We start from the raw sequence: 22,551 nt of genomic DNA on the forward strand, positions 1-22,551 counted from the left end.
GCATCACATTGTATTGACTCAAGTGATTCATAATGGTAATAGTTAAACCACAAAGGAATCAACAGTCCTTTTACTTTATTTTTTTGATAACTTTTTAATAAATTTTAATAGTCTTTTTAAAAGACACATAGATCATAAAAATGTTACATTAAAAATATAAGAGGTTCCCAAATGCCCCCCCACCCCCCCCACCCCCCACTCCTCCCACCCCTCACTCCTCCCACATCAACAACCTCTTTCATCATTGTGGCACATTCACTGCATTTGGTGAATACATTTTGGAGCACTGCTGCACCGCATGGGATTATACTTTACATTGTAGTTTACACTCTCCCCCAGTCCATTCAGTGGATTATGGCAGGATATATAATGTCCAGCATCTGTCCCTGCAGTATCACTTAGGACAACTCCAAGGCCCGAAAATTCCCCCACATCACATCTCTTCTTCCCTCTCCCTGCCCTCAGCAACTCCCATGGCCACTGTCTCTACATCAATGATACAGTTTCTTCCATTGCTAGAGTCACAATAGTTCTATAGTAGAACACCAGTAAGTCTACTCTAATCATATTTTATTCCTTCATCCTGTGGACCCTGGGATGGTGATGTGCATGCCACCTCTAAATCGAGAGGGGGCTTAGATCCCACGTGGCTGATGGATGCGATTTTCCTGCTTGCAGTTGTGGGCACTCTCAGTGCCCTGGTGTGGTGGTTGACCATCCTCACCTCCCTGTTAGCTGACCTGGGTAAGACCAACGAACCAGAAAGTAGGAGTTGCAACTCTGCTGAGGCTCAGACCCAGCTGGCACATGGCCAGTCCAGAGAGTCAAGTCTCCTGAGTATACCCCAACCCCAGCGCCAACCACAGGTTCAGTAAAAGTGACAGAAGAGGCATGTGTAGAAGGGTCACATCTGAGTCCAACTCCATCACACTCAGGAGCACAAATTCCAAAGTAGGGCCCACTGAACTCCAGAGCCATCTGCCATGACTGTAGAACCTCTGTGTCTCTAAAGCCCTCAGGAGCACTAGTACCTGGAGTTGTATCTACTTTGGCTGCTTTTGGGATCCTGCTGAGATATGTATAAGCACAACCCCTCAGACGACCTCCCAACTCATTTTGAAGTCTCTTAGTCATATAAACTCATTTGTCTTTAACATTTCCTCCTTTTATTCAAGGTCTTTTTCCAGTTGCATCACCAGCTGGTGACTGGTAGTAATCCCTCAGTGCCAGGGAGGCTCATCCCCGGGAGTCATGTTCTCACTAGGCGAAGGTAATACATTTACATGCTGAGTTTGGCTTAGAGAGTGGCCACATTTGAGAAGCATGGAGGCTCTCAGTTGAAATTTCAGGCACACAGGCTCATAAGCATAGTCATCGGTATCAAGGGCTCATCTTTGGACCATCCTTCTTCAGTGGTCTTTGCCATTGCACTTGGGGGATTGTTGCTGTTCCATTGGGGAATGTGACAGAGCTCCCCAGGCTAGGAACTCAGCACTCCCTCAGTTGTCTTGTATAACTCTAACTACCATGACAATACCCAACGAATATCCAAACATTTTTATATACCCTATATACGTGCCCTGGAGAACTCCCTCCCAACCATGTGTCCCCCATCAATAACACCTCATACCAGTGTTCCTCCCCTGCCATAGTTGAACCCCTCTGTGGTCCAAAACTTCTGCAAAAATGAAGCCTAATATAGTGCCAAGTTCAATTAGTAGGAAAATGAAATAGTAATGATAGGTTTAAAGATTAGAAATAGAAAAAAAATAAAAATAAAGATTAGAAATAGAATACATATTAATTTAGAAAAACTAAAATAAAGTAAAAAATAAATTGGGGTATTAAAATGAAAACTATCATAAAACTTTGTTTTTGATGTTTTGCCTTTAATCAATGTAATAGGTGTTGCCCTGTATGTACAGTGGCAAGGCAATTTCTTTCATTCCTTCCTCAGTGACTACATCCATTTTTCTTTTTAATTTTTAATTTTGTCTTCAAAAAAGTTTTAGATCACAGTAAAGTCACATATACAGTATACGGGACTCCCATATATCCAACATCAAACTCTTTTCCCCCTTCCCCAGCAATGCTCTTTTTACATGTTCATGTTATATTTGCTGCAGCTGATGTACAGATATCAAAACAGAGCTACCAAACATGATTCCATTTTGGTTTACATTACGGTTTATATTTTATACTGTATACTTTTCTAAATTTTTAGTTACATTATGGTTTACATTTTAGATTACACACTTTTATAAATCTTTGGTGAAATTTAACATGTCCTATATGCATTACTGCATGATCCTGTGGAACATTTCCATTCACCACCCCCCCCCCCTGTTACCCCTGCTTCCATCTATTCTACTCTCTCCCCCTCCCCTCAGGGCCCCCAGTGACAACCAAACTTCACTGCTTGAAGGACCAGATTCACAGATACTTGCAAAAAGGCTGAAGGCTTGACACACTAGACTGTCCTCCCCCACTGGGAGCCACCAAGTCTCTCTCTCTCTCAAGATACCCTTTCCTATGTTTGAAAACATCAGGCCTCCCCAGGATGGGGGTACACCTTCCCACTCATTGTACGGGTCTCCACCCAATGATATAACACACCATGGCAAGATGAGCACTCACACATTCCCTAGAAACCTGCCCCTGTGCCAGATGCCCCCCCCCCATTAAGCACCTTAAACAAGTAATCTTTTCTTATATTTTCTAATGAGTTTTTTCAACATTATAGTTTCAACCACATACCCGACAATCTCCCATGTTCATCTGCTCTCTCCAACCCTCCTCCCAATTCCTTTGGCCATCTGGCCCATCCTCCCAACCCTAGCCCCCCTCAAGCCTGCAAAACTCCACCCAATAGAATGCCATCTTATCCCTTCTCTGTACAACTACTTACCTCCACTTTACCACAGATTTTACCCATGTAGGCATCAGCTCACAACCTTACTCTGCCCCTCAATTTCCTGTAAGCCTATCATCTAGTCTCTAGCTCTCTGAGACAGCTTAGTTTGCTTATTTCATATCAGAGAGGTCATGTAGTATTGATCCTTCAATGCCCGGCTTGCTTCACTCAACATAAGGTCCTCAAGATTCATCCGTGTTATCCCATGTATTTGTACTGCATTCCTTACAGCTGAGTAGTATTCCATTTATGTATATACCACGTTTTGTTTATCCATTCATCTGTTGATGGGCATTTGGGCTGATTCCAACTTTTGGCAATAGTGAATACTGCCGCTAATGAACATTGGTGTGCATATATCGGTTTGTGTCCTTGTTTTCAGTTCTTCCGGGTATATACCCAGCAGTGGAATTGCTGGGTCATATGGCAAATCTATGGCTAGTTTTTTGAGGAAATGCCAAACTGTCCTCCAGAATGGCTGGATCCTTCTGCATTCCCACCAGCAGGGTTCCCGTTCCTCTACATCCTCTTCAGTACTTGTAGTCTTCTGTTTTTTTAATAGCCATCAGTCTAATGGGTGTAAGATGGTATCTCACTGTAGTTTTGATGTGCATTTCCCTAATAGCTAGTGATTTTGACCATCTTTTCACATGCTTTTAGCCATTTGTATTTCTTCTTTGGAGAAGCATCTGTTCAAATCTCTTGCCCATTTAAAAAATTTCACCCCATTTATAAAGGACTCCGGTAAGAAGATTAAGATCCACCCAGGGACTTAATAAGTTACTGAAGTAACCTACTTACAATAGGTTTATATGCACAGGAATGGATTAGCTTTAAGAACATGATTTTCCGAGGCATGTATAATTCCAAACCATTACAGCTGATGTAGGGGTTAGATTGAAGAAAGGTACAGTAAGGGTGGCAGTAAGGAAGAATTTACAACAGTTAAGTTATGAAGTAAAATGGGTGGAAGTAACGTAATGGCAATAAGAAGTCACAGAAAGATGATTTATATTAAAGACACTGGAAAGTGAAACAAAAGGAGATTAAAGACTTGCCAAGGTCATAAAACAAGGAATGGTAGAATCACTATACAACTAGACTCTGTTTTTCTAACTTGGTTCACAGTATGTTCTTTCCAAGTAACATATAACTGTTTTCTTAGGTTTGAAATACGTGTTTGTTCATTTTTTGCCCATCCGTCCATTCATCCATCTACCCGTCCATCAACTGATTGATCCATCCATTATTCCATCCATCCATCATTCCATCCACCCATCTATCTATCTGAAGGATTAGTTGCCTATATAAGGAATAAAAAACTGAATAAGAAATAGTTTCTGCTCTCGACTATGCTTGGCTAAATACCATCAAAAGAGAAAAGACAGGAAAGTGCATACATTGGCAAGCGCCACTCTTAAAAAATAAAAAAAGAGTGGTTTTTAACATCATTTCAGAAGACAGAGGCTCTGGTATTAAAGATCATTATACATTTGCTTATAGGTCTGGCAAGATGAAAACCAGCACTGAAAATGTATTGTAATTTGGATTCTGAGGCCAGCTGATTATTCTGAAGTATTTAATTACTGTGTATGAAAACAAATAACTCTATATAGTAATTTAAAAAAAAATAGCATGGTATACTAATCAAAATGAGATACCACTTCTACCTATTAAATTGGGAGAAGAATTCTGAAATGTTATGAAATCCACCATTAGTAAGCGTGTAGGCAACCTGGCACTCTCGTGCTAATACTGTGTAAATTAGTATAAGTTTTGTGGAAGGTAATTTTAAGCAACAGATTCTTCAATGCCTTTGTCTTGGAATCCATCTCCTAGGAATTAATCTTAGGGATACAGTCACGTAGATAATCCAAAACTATACTTACAATGATGCTTTTTATTGCTTCAATAACATAGCAAAAGATGGAAACAACTTAAATTTCCTCCTACAGTAAACCTGTTAAATAGTTTATAATTGATAATCATGCAGTAAAAAATGAGGGTGTTAAAGAATGTTTATGCAATGAAAAGAATGTGTATGATAAACAGAGAAAGATGCAAGTCATAATCTATTGCTTCTACCACAATGCAATTATCAATGTGATAACATAAGGCTTATCTAAAAGCTTGATAATTGCTGGTTAACAGAAATGTTTTAAAGATACTGGGAAAACAGAAAGCGTATTATTTCTTCTAAGTCTCCTTTAATGTTAGGTCATATATAACTTAGCAAAAACGTTTTCTCATGTATTCTAAACAGACCCCAATGAAATAGGATTACCTAATTTTATAATCTAAAGGAACTGTAGAGCCTTTTTAGTTACTTTTCTTTCATTTTACAAATGACTAAAAATGAGATACAAAGAAATTAACTCACTTAACTGACTGAAGAAAGACCAAGACCAGTGCCTGTGTTGCTGACAGTATTCCCTTAACAAATGTAGTAAGAAAACGTCAAGTTACTTACCCAAGATCATGGAACTGTTTTGTAGTACAGCCAAACTTAGCCTATTGCTAGAGTCTACTGCTAGACCTGCTAACTATACTGTTTCCATAGAGAGAGACAATGATTACTTCTGATAGTAGCAACATTTTTCTCTCCTCCATGCTTTTGCTCTGCCCAATATACCCTTTCCTCCTTTTAGTCTCAGGGAGAGGATGACTAAATTCTATTTATTTATACCACGTAAGAACTAGCATTTGGGAGTAGTTGAAGAGGACTGTGGGAAGATGGTGGAGTAGGAAGCTTTGGGAGTCAGTCCCTTCACCAAAACTATTATTGAAATTGCAGGAACTATCTTAATCAAACCACTCTGAAACTCCAGAGCCTAGGGGAACACTGCCTGGCATCCAGGGAGAAGTAGGAGGAAGAAACTGGTAATTTATGATAAAGCCCAATGAGTTTCACCCTCCCTACAGGGGTTATCATGCCCCTTTTCCCAGCCTCATGGCCAGAGGCATTAGGGACTGGAGCTCAGGCTCCTGGATCAGCTAGAGGGTGCCAGGTTGGGCATAAAAATTAGTCCTCCAAACTCTGGGGATATGTGGAGGTCTAAAACCAGAACTTTCCCTCTGATCACTGGGGGCCTTCAGATCACTTGGGACCTCCTCTGAGGATGGCCATTGTTCCAACCCCCCTGGGGCAAAGGCAGCAGAAGCATTTTAAAGACAGTAACCTTCCACAAAACTACAGAAAAACAGTTAAAGGGCCCTTATCAAAATTAAAAATGTTTGTGCATCAAAGGACTTTATAATGAAAGTAATAAGACTCAATGGGAGAAAATATTTGGAAACCACATATCATATATGGGTTTAACATCCAGAATATATTTTTAAAATCCTACAATTCAACAATAAAAAGAATCTATTTAAAAAAGAGGCAAAACACTTGAAAAGATACTTCTCAAAAGAGGACATAAAATGGCCAAAAAGCACAAGAAAAGATATTCAGCATCACTAGTTATTAGGCAAATACAAATCAAAACCACAAGATATCATTTCACATCCACTTAGAATGGCTACTATTTAAAAAAGAGAAACTAACAAGTTTTCGAGAGGATGTGGGGAAATATAAACACATTCATTGTTGGTGGAAGCCACTGTGGAAGACGATTTGCTGGTTCATCAGAAAGTATAGAATTACCATATGAACATTTCTAGGTATATACCTAAAAGATTTGACCAGATATTTGCACACCAATGTTCATAGCAGCATTATTCACAATTGCCAAAATATGAAAGAAACCCAAGTGTCCATCAACTGATGAGTGAATAAATAAAATGCAGTATACACACAAAACAGAATATTAATCAGCCGGAGAAAGGAATGATGTTCTGATACATGCAACAATAAGGATGAACCCTGAAAGACATGTTCCATGAAATAAGCCAGATACAAAAGGACAAATGAGAATAGGCCAACTCACAGAGAATCCAGAAGAGAGGTTACCAGGGCATGGGGTGGGGCTAGAGAATGAGGAGTTAATGCTCAAATTGTACAGGGTTTCTATTTCAGTTATTAAAAAAAAAAGTTTTGGTAATGACTGGTGGTGATGATAGCATGACATTGCAAATGTAATTAATAGAACTAAATTATATAAATTTTAGGTGGAATATGTTACTAGAATAAAATTTTAAAAAATATAGGACTGTAAAAATATAGGACCTATTATAAATGATGAACTACAGCTAACAGCACAATTATAAAAATGTTCTTTCTTTCATGAATTATAACAAATGAACCACACTAATGCAAAGTGTTAATAAAAGCATGGTATATGGGAACTCTGTATATTATACATGTTTCTTTTGTAAGCCTACAACTTCCCTAATTAAAAAAAAAGAAATAGTACCTGGAAATTAAAAACAGAAATATATTCTACATTAATGATGAAGTTTCCCATAAAGTTTACAAAATCTTACAGCAAACTTCTAAAAACAAACTTTTAAATTTAAAGAAAACATTTGTCCCTACATACTCATGTTTTATAAAAAAGTCAAACAATAAAAACGATACCATTTTATAAAGTTCCTCTTTTGTCTTAGCTGCCATGAAATTCAGAGTTAAATACAAGAAGAAAACGTAATTAGAATACTCTAGTACCTTGTAACATTTATTCTTATTCCTGTTTGTGTTTTCTTTTTAATCTTTTACAAATTTGAAACTTTTTAAATTATAAAAGTAATAAATATATGTGTAAAATATTCAAAAATCACAGATACTATATAGAAAATATAAAAGTCTTGTTCTCTTCTCTATTCCAGTTTAGTTCTACTTCCTTCCAACGGGGCTAGAGCTAATCACTGTTAATAGTTGCTTCTGTAGCCTTTTGGAAATATACGTATGTACAATCATGACTGTGCTGTGTGCAGGACATATCTCCTTTTTTATTCCTGTTTACTCAAGTGAAATAATAATATTCATGTATCTTTCTTACTTAAAATATTTTGGCTATATAATTACCTAATTAGTATATATAGGTTTGTATCAGTTTTGTTAATGGCTACAATTATCCCCCAGGTGGACATTTTTATTGTTTTCAGGATTTTGCTGTAATAAACAATGTAGCAATGAAGTTCTTTTTTTTAAGGTGGCACTGGGGATTTAACCCAGGACCCTGTACATGGGAAGCACATGCTCCCATAATGAAGTTCTTATATATACTTTGGATATTTTAATAATTCAACAAATATTTACTAATTGTCCACCAACAGGTATCATTCCAGGTACAAAATATGGCAGTGAACAAAAGAGACAAGGACCTTATTCTCATGGAATTTATACTGTAGTTGGAGGAAAGGCAGACAATAAACAAGTAATAAAAATATTTAAGATAATTCCAGATAGTGATAAATGACGAAAGTTAATCAAGAGAGATTAGGGTAGGTATGCATGAGTTAGGTGGCTTTTGAGCTGTAACTTCAATGTTAAGGTTCCGTGGTCATGGCAGATGGCTCTGGAGTTCAGTGGGCCCTACTTTGGAATTTGTGCTCCTGAGTGTGATGGAGTTGGACTCAGATGTGACCCTTCTACACATGCCTCTTCTGTCACTTTTACTGAACCTGTGGTTGGCGCTGGGGTTGGGGTATACTCAGGAGACTTGACTCTCTGGACTGGCCATGTGCCAGCTGGGTCTGAGCCTCAGCAGAGTTGCAACTCCTACTTTCTGGTTCGTTGGTCTTACCCAGGTCAGCTAACAGGGAGGTGAGGATGGTCAACCACCACACCAGGGCACTGAGAGTGCCCACAACTGCAAGCAGGAAAATCGCATCCATCAGCCACGTGGGATCTAAGCCCCCTCTCGATTTAGAGGTGGCGTGCACATCACCATCCCAGGGTCCACAGGATGAAGGAATAAAATACGATTAGAGTAGACTTACTGGTGTTCTACTATAGAACTATTGTGACTCTAGCAATGGAAGAAACTGTATCATTGATGTGGAGACAGTGGCCATGGGAGTTGCTGAGGGCAGGGAGAGGGAAGAAGAGATGTGATGTGGGGGAATTTTCGGGCCTTGGAGTTGTCCTAAGTGATACTGCAGGGACAGATGCTGGACATTATATATCCTGCCATAATCCACTGAATGGACTGGGGGAGAGTGTAAACTACAATGTAAAGTATAAACCATGCGGTGCAGCAGTGCTCCAAAATGTATTCACCAAATGCAGTGAATGTGCCACAATGATGAAAGAGGTTGTTGATGTGGGAGGAGTGGGGGTGGGGAGTATTTGGGAACCTCTTATTTTTTTTAATGTAACATTTTTTGTGATCTATGTATCTTTAAAAAAAGACAATGAGGAAAAAATTTTAAAATGCAAAAAAAAAAAAAAAAAAAAAAAAGCAGTAGCCTGCTATGAGATTTGGAAGAAGTTCTCACAAGTACAAAGGCCTTCAGCAGTAATAAAGCAGGTATGTTTGAGAGATGCAAAGGAGAAGAGGCGTATGATATGTCGATAAGAGGCAGGAAGGATCAAGTAAGGTCTTTGAAGAAGTATGAATTTTACTCTAAGAGCAAAAATGCCAATTAAAACTATAATAAGATACAAAATTAGGATTAGTTATTAGAATGGTTCCTATTAAAATAGAAAATAAGCGTTGGAGAAGATGCAGAGAAATAAAACACTCATCCATTGCTGGAGACATTGTAAAATGGTGCAGCCACTATGGAAGACAATTTGGTGGGTCCTCAGAAAACTAAATATAGAACTACCATATGACCCGGCAATTCAACTACTAGTTATATTGAAAAGAACGGAAGGCAGGGACATGAACAGATATTTGCACCATGATGTTCAAAGCGGCATTATTCACAACTGCCAAAAGATGATGGAAACAACCCAAGTGTCCATCAACCGATGAATGGATAAACAAAATGTGGTGTATATATACACACACACACACAATGGAATATTACTCAGCTGTAAAGAGGAATGGAATTCTTATACATGTGACAGTATGGATGAATCCTGAAGTATGTTGAATGAAATAAGGCAGACACAAAAGAACAACTATTGTATGATCTCTCTGATTTGAAACAATTAGAAAAGCAAACTCATAGAGTTAGAATCTAGAATATAGGTTACCAGGGACGGGTTGGGGATAGGGAATGGGAAGTTAAGGCTTAAAATGTACAGGGTTCCTTTTTGGAACAATGGAAATGTTTTTGGTAATGGATGGTGGTAATGGTAGCATAATATTTGGAGTGTAATTAACAGCACTGAAATTTATATCAATATAATTAAAAGGGAAATGTTAGATTGTATATATGGTTATAGAATAAAATTTTTAAAAAAATTCCTGAAACTACACTATACAAACAATGAACCCTAAGTTAAACCATAGACTATAGTTAATAGTACAATTATAAAAATGTGCTTTGTTCAATTGTAACAAATGTTCCACACCAATGCAAGGTATTAATTACAGGATGATATATGGGAAGATATTTTATGAATGATTGTTTTGTAAACCCTCAACTTCTCTATTAAAGAAAATTTTTTTTATAAAAGTATACCTTTAAATTAAAGAGTTTAAAACAAGGAAGGAATAAGATATGATTTGCTAGTTTATCTGTAGGATAAATTCTTAGAAAAGAATTGCTATGTCAAAGATATGGGCAACTTAAGTTTTGATAGATATTCCTAAAACGACTCCACAAACATGCACCTCTTTATATTGCAATCAAAGGTATAAACAGAGTGTGTGTTTTCCAAGTGTTAGCAAAAGTGGATGATAGTAAACTTATAATATTTACCAAGAGGTGAAAAAAAGATTCAAATTTGGCTCCAATTTTAAGTTTAACTTCTCTATATTATAGTGTTTTCCATGGCTACTGGAGATAGGCCAGGGATACCATGTATGCAGAAAAGCTCTATGATAGAATGAGACAACCTAAAAATACAACCCACTCCTGGCACAGAAAAACTACACTGGAAAATGACAGTAGTTTAGTATTCACAAAACCTTACTTGTTTACTCTTCTATTGCAAAATATACCTAGCAGCAAAGCTTGTTCCACTATTTCTCTCTAACAGTGCAGGAGGATTTAAGGGGAGATGGTGAATATACATCCGTGCATACTTTGGGTGAAGGAATATAACTATAGGACTCTCAATTTTTAGAAGATTTGCTGGCACAAGTAATCTTAGAGAGTTAAAAATATTGGTAGATATAGCAAGACTGTCTTCCAGGGGCTTTGTACCAATTTCCACTCCTAGCAAAAGTTGTGGCAAGTAGAAGATAGTGATGTCCTTTACATTTCCATTTACTTTCCCAATTCTCTATTTCCCTAAACTTAGACATATCAATCCCCATTATCATGCATCATTCCCCAAAACCAATCCCCACAACCAACATATAGCAATGCAAAAGTTGTAAGATATGGATAGTTATTTACTAAACTTTATTTATATAAGAAGTATAAATTACTAAAGCAAAAGATCTTAAAATGAGTTTGGTGTATTTTTATTTGACCATCTATATTTACTCATGTGCTACAAACTAATATGCTGAATAGAGGATAGAAAAAGATATCAATACAAATGGTTTCTAAAATTTTCTTGCCATGTTTATCTATAAATCTTTCACAATAAATGTTGATACTATATTTTGAGATATGTAAACAAAAGATATCATAAAAATATAAAATACTCCCACTAAACACAGAAGACAATTTTAAAATGATAATACTCACAATCATCTAGATCTAGAAGTGAAACATCTTTGGTAAGAGGATTTCTATCTTGCCTTGTTTTTTTTTCTTTCTCCTATAAAATAACAAATATTTCATTTATTGCATTCTGTACTTTCCTTAATGCTCCAAAACAAACATTTTTTCCTCTACTTGGTCTTTTAAAAATCAAATTAAGCTTCCATGTGGTTACATGAGATTTCTTTGAATTACTTTATAATCTAGTAACTTTTTACAAACATAAAAATGTAATGTGGTTCTTTGGTAGAAAGTACACAAATATTCTTGAAAATAATCTTTAAACAAACTGATTTTAGGAAAATAAATGCTCAAACAATAAATGCTTAGCTCTGAAATTGACATTGGGCTTGTGACAGGTTAGCCTTTTCTGAGTCTTTGTGACAGGCACTGTACTTTATATATCAACACTGGGTTGTATCAGACTTCTTTTGCCAAAGACATTCCTAAAATTTATAAACAACATTTGCAGGATTTTCCTCTTTGGGGCTGAAAAGGGTTCACTTACTTTCTAGTATTCTCTACTGTTCTCTCGGGGAGAATAAATGTTCAAAATATACCTACACATAACTAGGCTCTAGATTTGTTTACTCAGTTGACTATATTTATGAAATGTATATAACAACCATGGGATAGAACACAATGCCCCTGAGGCGTTTCATAGCTAGGTTCAAAGATTCAGAAAAGTATCTTAAAATCTTAAAAAATAATAGTAAAAAAAAAGGATAGACTACACTATGAGTAGCATTATAAACAACTCAAGACCAAGAATAATTAGAGCGCTAAACAGATGTATTTTGGGTCAAGCTTACTTAATATTCTATACATTTTTAAGTTAAATCAAAATTAAGGCCCAAACTTAAGTTTTTAATAAAATGTTTGTTTGTTTATTCATTCAAAAGGTCAATAGATATATATTAAACTTTTACTACTTGTCAGATTTTCTGCTAAGCAATGGTGATAACACAGCCAAGACAGACATATTCCCCACTTTCATGTAGCATATAATCCCCCAAAAGGAGTTTATAGCTTACTGTGAATGTAAATTATAATAAGCATTTTGAAGTATTCCTCTAACTACAGAAAGATATCACTAAGGCAAGGTATATTACCACCATTTAAAGTCTACACAGTAAACAGTACATATACATGAAAGAGAATATTGCATCATTATACACTGTAACATTTTAAATGATTTTAAGTTGTCTCTTTTCCCCCATGCTTGTACCTAGAATTGTTTTCAAAGGTTATACTGTAAGACACATTAAAACAAACTAAAACATTTTCACTAGTATACTGATATCAGCATTGATTTTCTTCCTCAAAATAATTATTTCTGCCTTTTTTAAAAAAAAACAAAACAAAAAATATTTGTTGCTTTCTCCACCCTTCAAGAGAGTAACAATTTCTAGGTCTAGGGGGAAAAAAAAGAAGAAATGTTGGTTTTAAGGCTAAAATTTAAAAATTGCAAGTAACTGGGAACATAGATTCACAAAGAAAATGCCATCTCAACTATAATAAAATATCACTCCTCTGAAGAAAGAACATATAACAATAAAGCTTATCATGTGACTTATCAAAATGCTTTGCTGAGCACAATGAGTGTAGCTTCCTATAAGCTATCTCATGGAACTGGAACCTCCCCACCTGAAAAATTAGAAACCTATCAAATCAAGACAAAGTTAAAGCTGGAGGCAAGTCTATACTTTATTTTCTACTTCTCAGCTAAGAGTGTGTAACAATATCTATTAAATATATATCAGGTTACATACAATACAGGACAGAGCTGGATGTGAAACTGGCATAATCTCTTATTTGAAGCCTAAAACAGCAAGGAAAAAAAAAAGCTCTCAAAAGGACAGAATTTCATTGACTTTCTGGGAACAGCAAATAACCAGTGACTGAAATACAACAGTAGCAATAGATAATGGTCATTTCTACAGAATTGAAAAAGCCTTGCATTCTGATCAAGGCTATAAAAAGCTTTGTGATGTGTTTGGCATTCCTCTCTTATATTATATTTCATTTTTCATTTTAAAAAACCCATACTAAGTTCAAAACGTTTTCATACTTAAAGGAGCTACTATAAAAATAAAAATCTGAATTCTAAACAAAGAAGTTAAGAGCTCTATTCCATCAAACATTTCTCCATTTGCAATTCATCTTGGTAATAGAGACAGAACCTGGGTAAATGCATATAGGACTTGAGGCAGGAGATTTTTCTTGCTCAATGCATAATTCATGTGCTCGGCCTGCAAAGTGTGTAAAATGAGAATTTCACACCGCAGCATGAGCCATGGAGCTGCAGAGAAAGGCAGATGAAATCATATTTTACTGTGTGAATTTTATTCTTACCCTCCCAATATTTATACAAAACCATCATTGACAAACCAAACACATTGACAGATCGCCCACTGTTTCCATTGTGTTAGTACTTGAGAAGAGATCAGGCAGAAAGATAGACAATTTGTTTTTGTATATTTTTTAAATAGAGGATTAGGTTTTTAACAGCTGAGTGACTGTATTAGACTTTTATAAGGACAACAGTAACTGATCTTAAAATCTCACTACAAAAATATCTAGTTACCAATTCATCATCCTCAAATCTCCATTTTGTTTCTATGGTATTCGATTATACACCTCAACACATGAACATTTTTTCAAAATGAAATACAAAGTCACAGGGTTAAGAAAACTGATTCCTATTTAATATATTTCATTTCAAATAATAAATAAAAGATACTGGGAAAATGTATAAAGCTCCAAATAAAACAAAAATATGTAGTAATATACCTGCAAAGACTTTTATGTATTATGCATGTTCATTTTTGTACTGATCAAAAAAAAAAAAAAGGCAAGAAGAAAAAAAATCTGACATGGGAAACATCACATATGCTTCCTAAGAGGAAACCACTGTAAAGCGGTTTTAAATTTAAAGCTATAAAACAGGATAGGCTGTATATAAAGTTCATCAAACCCATACAGTGCTTTGAAATTAACAACAATCCAAGGCTAATTTCTAGCCTCACAGGGCAAGTATTTGCATGAAATATTTTCAATTAGAATTACCAACCAAGGACAATTTAATAACTCTCTTGCCTTCAAGTCATCTGACAAATTTGATTTTAAAAAAATCTGAAGCTCACACTTAAAAACTTGTGCTTTAAAACAAAAGTACACTGCCTGTAAACTGAGATATCTTTGTAACCTAAGAAGTCTAAGTCGTTAAAACAAATCTTCCCCTATAAATCTACTTCAGTAAGAAAGCTTGTTTAAATGGCATTCACTTTAATTTAAAGACATCAATTGAAGTGAAATGATATTTCTGTTTTAGAGAACTTAAAAGTATAAACAAACTGGGAAAAACACAAATTCAGAGGCAAGGCTTTGAATTGTTTGAGTAAAAACCAATATTCTACAATATTCACAGAAGTTATATAATTACAACATACATAAATATTTATAAAAACACAAGTGAAACTTGTTTCCTATTTCTAGAATACAGAAGAAAAGCAATAAAAAAAAGTTTCTCTCACTCCTATCCATGATCTCTTTCATACTACATGCTAAATTTACTTTATCCTTAAGAATCTTTGACTTGATAGATCTTTTTTTCTTTAAGGCACAGCTTAACATTTACTGACATTTTGACACTAGTCACAAAATCAGTGACTGGTTCTTAGAACACTTAAAAGGTTTAATCAGTTTCTTTGTATCTCTCAAAAAGGGATTAGCAGAGTTTTATGAGTTACATAAAACTGTGATAAAGAAAACTGACAACAGCATCTAGGACACTGTTAGGTATAGAGATAGAACTTTTTTTTCACAGCTAGAACACATATTAATTTCAATTTTGACTCATACATGGGAATGCTCTTAATATTAAAAGTTATTAAGGGCAAGTATGTTAAATATACATAATGTTTGCTTTACATTGATAGATGATTATGCTTTATATACAGTTCATGAGATCAAATTACTGTAAATATATAAAAGGTAACTACATAAAAGTTATTGCCAGTAAGATTACCATGCTGATTAAAATATGTCATCATATTTAATCATAGGTTATATAAATCTTCAGTAGTTGGTACACATACACTAGAAATAACCAAAACTACTGCATCCACAATTAAGATGTGAATAATGGACTAAAATGACGATAGCTGAAATAACTATAGTATGTAAGAACGCTCTAAATAAAGAAAAGAAAAACTGGAAACTTTTGAAAAGATTTTATATGAAACTGTCAACATCTGTTCAAAACATAATTTTAACTACAAGCAGAATATAACTTAATTATATCAGTAAAGAATAGGAGAAAGTGCAATTAATATGAATCTTTTTCCTGAAACAATGTAGTCTACATTACTGCTTTTTCCCTCCATTCTTCTTTGTAAAGTTTTTTCTTTCTCTTCGCACTGTGTAAGGTATGGAACTATTAATTAAAAATAATTTTGTTAAAGGTTTTATTTGGGGCACAAGAATTATTTCATAAAAACTTCTTAAATTAAAATATTTCTCAATTAGATGTATTTCAAGAAAAGAACACTATAGATAAAAATATTTTTGCCCATTGAAATAATTGTAACTAAAGAACAATTTTATTTTTTTGGTAATTACAGACAATATCTGACCTCAAAAAAGGACACCTCAATAAAACAAACAAACATGACACAGATTGTATGGCTACAGTTCTTTGCCTTATGTCTATGCTGAGGCACAGTGCTGAATGGCAAAGAGTTTAGGAACAGAAACAAGCAGTGGTTTTCATCCATTTGTCCCTCCACTGTTCACATGAGTACCACTCTTGCATTGGTAACGTTTTTCATTGCATACATAGTCCTTCTTACTAGGAAAAGTAGAAGTACCACTCTCTGATACAAGGCCACTTTATCCCCAGCTTGTACTTTCTGTAATATGAAAAATGGTGCAAAAGAATAACAAAGGCATAGATACAGGAATGCATACAGCATGTTAAGAGAACCACAAATAGTCAATTGGGATTACAACACAGGGAACACAAGGGAGGTTAAGACTGGAAAGGCAGTTTCGGCATGCTGGCTTGAGGAGTTTACTGTATGCAACTGGCAAATAGGATATCATTACATGTGACTTTAACATTAATCTGGCAACTGTACAGAAGGGCTAGGGTTGGAGAAGGAGCCTGAGGTTGATCAATGGCAATGGTCCATGAGTGAGGTAATGAAGAGCTGATTCAGAATGGTGGACATAGGAAAAAACAATGCAGAAACTATGGGAATTGGCAAATGTCTAAATGTCCAGGATGAGGGAGGAGTCAAAGATAATTGTGGGGCTACAAATCTGAGAGAGAAAAAGAATGTTGGTACCAAATAGGAGAACACATCTTCTACTGGATATATTATGTTTGGAGAACCAATAGTTTCAGAGAGATTTCAGAATTTGGTCTGAACTGGGCAAGAAAATCTGGAGCTATTCTGAGGATTTGAAGATATCACCATGGAAATAATTCACATAAATGTTTTTGCTGAAGAAATGAATACAAATGAGGTTCTATAACAATGAAAATATACAGAAAAAAGAAGGCTAAACAAAAATTAATTCAGATCAACTGATATTTTAAAAAAATAATGTATACTAACCACTAATTTTGGGGCAATTTTCACACTTAGGTGTTGGAAGGGGGTAAAAGCAAATAAATAAATTAAAAAAATGAATGGTTGAAATTGGAAGAAAAAGGGTGCAGACAAATTCAAACAGTAAGTAATAGTCATACAAAAGCTAGAGAACGGTAATAACTAAGAGAAGGCCACTGGTTTTGGGGAAAGATCACAGGTGACTTTTCAGAATAATACCCGTAGGAAATGATAGAGGTAGAAACAAATTTCTAAGTGACTATGAAATAACTAAGTTAAGAGGCTGTGGATAGAGACTACATAAATTACTTTTCCAAACTCTATCTCTGTTTCCCTCCTCCCCATCTCTCTAAGTGCTAGAAAAAACTTGGGTGCTTTGGTGTTTTGATGGGTAGAAATGCAATAAGTGGAGGAAGAGACTGAAGGTATAAAAAAGGCACATTATTATTAACAATACAAGCCTAAAGGGAGTAGGATTTAGTCCTAGCTAAATGGATAGGGATTACTTACTCAGAGCCAAATGCAAAGAAAAGCGATTTTGAGTTGAGAGAGGGGAGAGGTATGAGACACTCAGAATGGATCACAGCTCAGTCCTTCTAAAGAAAGTAGATGAGACCACAGGCTAGAATTATGGGGTAGAAACTGAGCATTAACTTATAAATTGAATGGTGTGAAAAGACTCAAGAAAATGCAGGAGGCTTGGAGTTACAAAAAATTTTGGTTCCTTTTAATATTGTTCTATAATTCTAATATTGATCTCATAACATTAATAATCTCAAGTTAAAAAAAATACTTTAAAACACGTTTTTTGATATTTATATAGTGCTCTACATTGATCTATTACATTTGATACTTTACAATGACACCTGAAAGAAGGGTAGGTATTAGCATTTCTATTGCATAGATGAGGAAACTGAAGCATACAGATATTATCTTGCATTAAAAAGACCACTATATGTCTATCTTATGGGACCATCATAAAAATTAACTGTTTTGAAAGCCACATACTCAAGGTATCTCAAAGTCTCATTTTCATGCAATGTCCAGATGAAAGAAAAGAAAAAGAATAAAATTATAGATTTAGTTGGGCTGCAGATTTAAGGCATATGAATTTTCAATATTAACATACTGTCATGCTAAATTAAGGTAAAGCACCTAACACCTGCCTTCATTACTCATAATTCAGGGTAGAAGCCATAACATTTGGTGCAAGGAGGACTTTTCCACAGTTATAGAGTTGCCCATTATTAGAAAATTGGTACACTTCTAATTACATGGCAAACTCCAAATCATTCAGAAAGAAATGGAAATAATTAAATAGTTATGATGGCTCCAAGGTAGAGAACATTTATTTCAACTGCTTAATTAAAACAAATAAGCAAACCTATCTGTCTATTATGACAGGAAAAAGGCATTCTTATAGAGAAAATAAACAATCTAAGCAAAACACATAGACACAAAACTGTTACCAATGTAAATAAAACCTGAATCTTTCAGGAATGTAAGTCATTGCAATATATGAATTTTTATAGAGGTGTTATATAGTATAACATTTTCAACTGTTAAGGATTAAATCTGATCACTGAAAGTCTCTGACAAAGGAAAAACAAATTAGACCTGAGGTTCTAATGTAGTTTTAAAAGAGGTTCCTAAAGCAAAGCTTCTAACACTATACAGGTACTGAAGTCAATACCAGTTTTCAAATTTTAACAAAACCTTTTAAGAATAACTCATTTCAATTGTACCCACTCGATATTTGCTGTTTTCTTGGTCTGTCATTTTAAAAAACACTAATTTCTTATTCTGGGCTGTATTTTTAATGTCAATTTGAAAGGCTCCTTTTAAATATTTTAAGCTTTTTTAAGTAGGAAGTAAGAGTACATCAAACTATGTGATAAACTTTTACATAAGACCAGATTAATAAACATTAAAATCTCTAAGATTTCACATGAATTTTTGAAAAATAGAGATCTTACACTTTATATTAATTTTCAATTAATAAATATTTTAACATAAATTCAAGTTCACTATATTCAAGAATACTAGAAATACAGTAAGACAAATACCAGCAAATTTTTAAATAGGCTTATTCTTTAACATCTCTGGATGGGGGAGGGCAATTGTCCGCTCAAATGAATTTATTTTCATCCTCACCTACTCAGATGACATACTGATGAAGTTGAATACATAAAACTAACAAAATAAATGAAAAAATATTAGATTTCAAAGAAATTTAATTCAATGAAAGGTAGGTTCTGACTAGATTTTCAACATATGGAATAACTCAGTTTATATATAAAACTACTGCATTTGAAGCCTAGCAACAATGTGATCCATTTACAGGAAGGGAGTGATAATTAAAGATCAGAAAGAAAATTCTTATTAGTTTTTGCGCTTTAGATTAGTAATTATGTTTTTACAGTTTAATTTTTTATTTTTGTTGCTTTGCAGACAGTTTCAATGTCACAAATGTTATATCAAAAAGCATTATCATTCTATTACATTCTTGTATTTGTTTTTAGTAAATGGCTACTACATTTTTATTAACTGGTTGAAAAATGAATACCTTTTAATTAAACTCTTAAAAGCATTCTATTACTCAGATGTCTAAAATTTTAAAAAGCATATTAGTCTCAATTTCTTATGATGTATGCACATTTACATTCCCTTGCTTGATGCTATTTCTGATTTTCTATTACTTCCCCTTTAACGAAAGTCTCTCTTGTCAAAACCAAGCCAAGAACAAAAAAAGCATTACTTATAACACTGAGACCCCCTTTCTGTTTCTAACTTCCTTGCAGGGTTTGGTTATAAGGGGAGTAATTACTCAGAAGAAAAAAAAAGTCATGTGTGGATGAACGAAGATGATGTTTATTTTAGATGTCAGTGATGATGTTAAATACTTGTTTATGTTTTTTGACTTTCAAAGAAACACCTTATGAAATATTTTCACAAATATTTATTCTTAATTAGGAAAAGGCTGTAAGATGACTTACTCTCAATTATAACAAATGTCTAATACCTCTTACCTTAGTGATTTTTCTGGATTCATATTCATCTTCAGATTCTGATCCTGATTCAGAATTTGAAGAACTTTCTTCTACTGAACTAGAGTCATCATTGGAAGAATCTGAAGTTTTAGATTTTTCATTTTCCTTTTCTCCATCTTCAGAGTCACTATACATAATAATAAAATTCGAAATATCAACTTTAAATACTTTTTATAAACAAGTATATGAAGCAGTTAAAAATCAAATGCCAAATGTTGCTATTTTTCCACTTTGCATATAAATTAGAACCTTTACTAGATAAATATATTCCACTGAGAACCATTTCTCTAGTATATAAAGAAGATGGGAAGTGGATGTGGCTCAAGCAATTGAGCTTCTACTTAACACATAGTAAGTCCCAAGTTCGGTTTCAGGCATCTCTTAAAGAATATGAGCAAGACAGAGAGCTGATGTGACAGGCTGGTGTGGCAAGCTGATTCAACAAGATGACACAATAAGAGGCCCAAGGAGGAAAACATAATGAGAGACACAACAAAGGAGGGAGCAGAGTTTGCTCAAGCAATTAGGCACCTCCTTTCTACATGGGAGATCCCAGGTTTGGCTCCCAGTGCCTCCTAAAAAGAAGACTAGTACACAACAGACACAACAAAATGCAAACAACAAAGGGGTGGGTAGAAATAAAATAAATAAAATAAACCTTAAAAAAAAAAAGACAATAGGGGAGCATGTGTAGCTCAAGTGGTTGAGCACATGCTTCCCAGGTACAAGGTCCTGGGTTTGATCCCCGGTACCTCCTAAAAAAAAAAACAATAAAAAGAACAATAAAAATTATATAACATATTAGAAAAAAATATTATTTATAACCAAATAGATCAGAACACATTCAAACTCAATTGTAGCATATCACACTCATCAAATACCAGAGGTCATAAAATGATGTCATCAGTAACAAAGCAGAAAATAACTGATAAACTGGGTTAAATGTCTGATTTATCAGGAATATACATTTAGTGCTAACAGTAACAAATTCAAAGACAGGCTGATTTAAAAATGCTGTCTCAAAATACCAGGCATTCATTAATAAATTAAATATTTATACATCTATCTTTGTTAAACAGACTTGCATTTTTGATTTGCTGTGCAAGAAAATCATATACATGTTTCTAAATATATTCCTCAAATGTATTATATGAGGAAATGTTAAACAGTTAAAAAGAGAAGTTTTCTAATGCATTGAGTCTTACTAACAATGCTAGGATAATCAAAAATAAACATTTAAATACTAAATGAACACACAAAACACTTGACGCTATTATTCACTCACTCACCCACTCCATAAATATTCACTGATTGCCCACTATGTGTTGGTACTATGTTAGGTACTAAGGATCACAATGGTAAGATATAGATCATCACTGTGTCTACCTTGTGGAGTCTACAGTACACTGGAAGATACAAAGAAGTAAGTTGGCAGTGACAAAAAAGTAACAGTAATAAAGTATAGTGTGCTATGACAATATCTGAAGGACCACCTAAACAACTTTCATCAAGATTTCATCAAGAATCAAGAATGATTCTTAGAGGACACAAATTGAAGAAACGGAATAAGGCAGGCAGAAGGGGAGGGTGGGAACTCTCCAAAGAGAAGGAATAACACTAAATAGTCAGAAGGCCTCCTCTCAGGGAAGACAGATGCCTTGTGGTGTTTTCCATTTTCCCAAAGCTGAGAGTTTACTTCTCACCACCATCTATTTAAATAATCTTTTTTTCTTCTTTATTTTCTTTTAAATGTTACATTCAAAAAATATGAGGTCCCCATATACCCCCCACCCCACCCATGCCACCCCTCCCGCATCAACAAACTCTTCCATCATTGTGGCACATTCACTGCACCTGGCGAATACATTCTGGAGAACCGCTGCAGCACATGGACAGTGGTCCACATTATAGTCCACACTCTCCCCCAGTAAACCTATTATCTAATTTAGATGTTCCAACATACTCTTGCAGGGTGCATTATCAGCCCATCAACAATATTGGAACTAATATTTAGAAAGGTTAAGTAACTTGTTCAAGGACATATAGCCAGGAGGAGCAGAACTGGAATTTGAGCTCAAGTCTGTCTTACTAGTAAATACCATATTTTTCCACTATGCAAACTATCGCCCTTCAAATGAAAACATTTTGAAATACAGAACTCCTACCCTCAAATTTAGTCATAAATAGTTCTGATTATTAAAGGGCAATTTTAAAGATATTTAAAGGTCCTTAAGCTTTAAAAAATTTTTATACAGTT

At 34.7% G+C, this 22,551-nt stretch overlaps 1 protein-coding gene across 2 annotated transcripts in view; it reads right to left on the reverse strand.

Annotated features, from left to right (window-relative positions):
* AP3B1 (adaptor related protein complex 3 subunit beta 1) overlaps nucleotides 1–22,551 on the reverse strand; it is a 327,202-nt gene that overhangs the window by 74,454 nt on the left and 230,197 nt on the right. For both annotated transcript variants that reach the window (XM_058275208.1, XM_071208678.1), the window contains exons 20-21: nucleotides 20,274–20,421; nucleotides 11,612–11,684 (exon numbers count right to left, since the gene is read on the reverse strand). In XM_058275208.1, the coding sequence (XP_058131191.1) occupies nucleotides 11,612–11,684; nucleotides 20,274–20,421 (221 nt within the window). The remainder of the gene's footprint in view (nucleotides 1–11,611; nucleotides 11,685–20,273; nucleotides 20,422–22,551) is intronic.

This window comes from Dasypus novemcinctus, chromosome 2, assembly GCF_030445035.2.
Source record: "Dasypus novemcinctus isolate mDasNov1 chromosome 2, mDasNov1.1.hap2, whole genome shotgun sequence".
In the NCBI taxonomy this organism is placed as follows: Eukaryota; Metazoa; Chordata; class Mammalia; order Cingulata; family Dasypodidae; genus Dasypus; species Dasypus novemcinctus.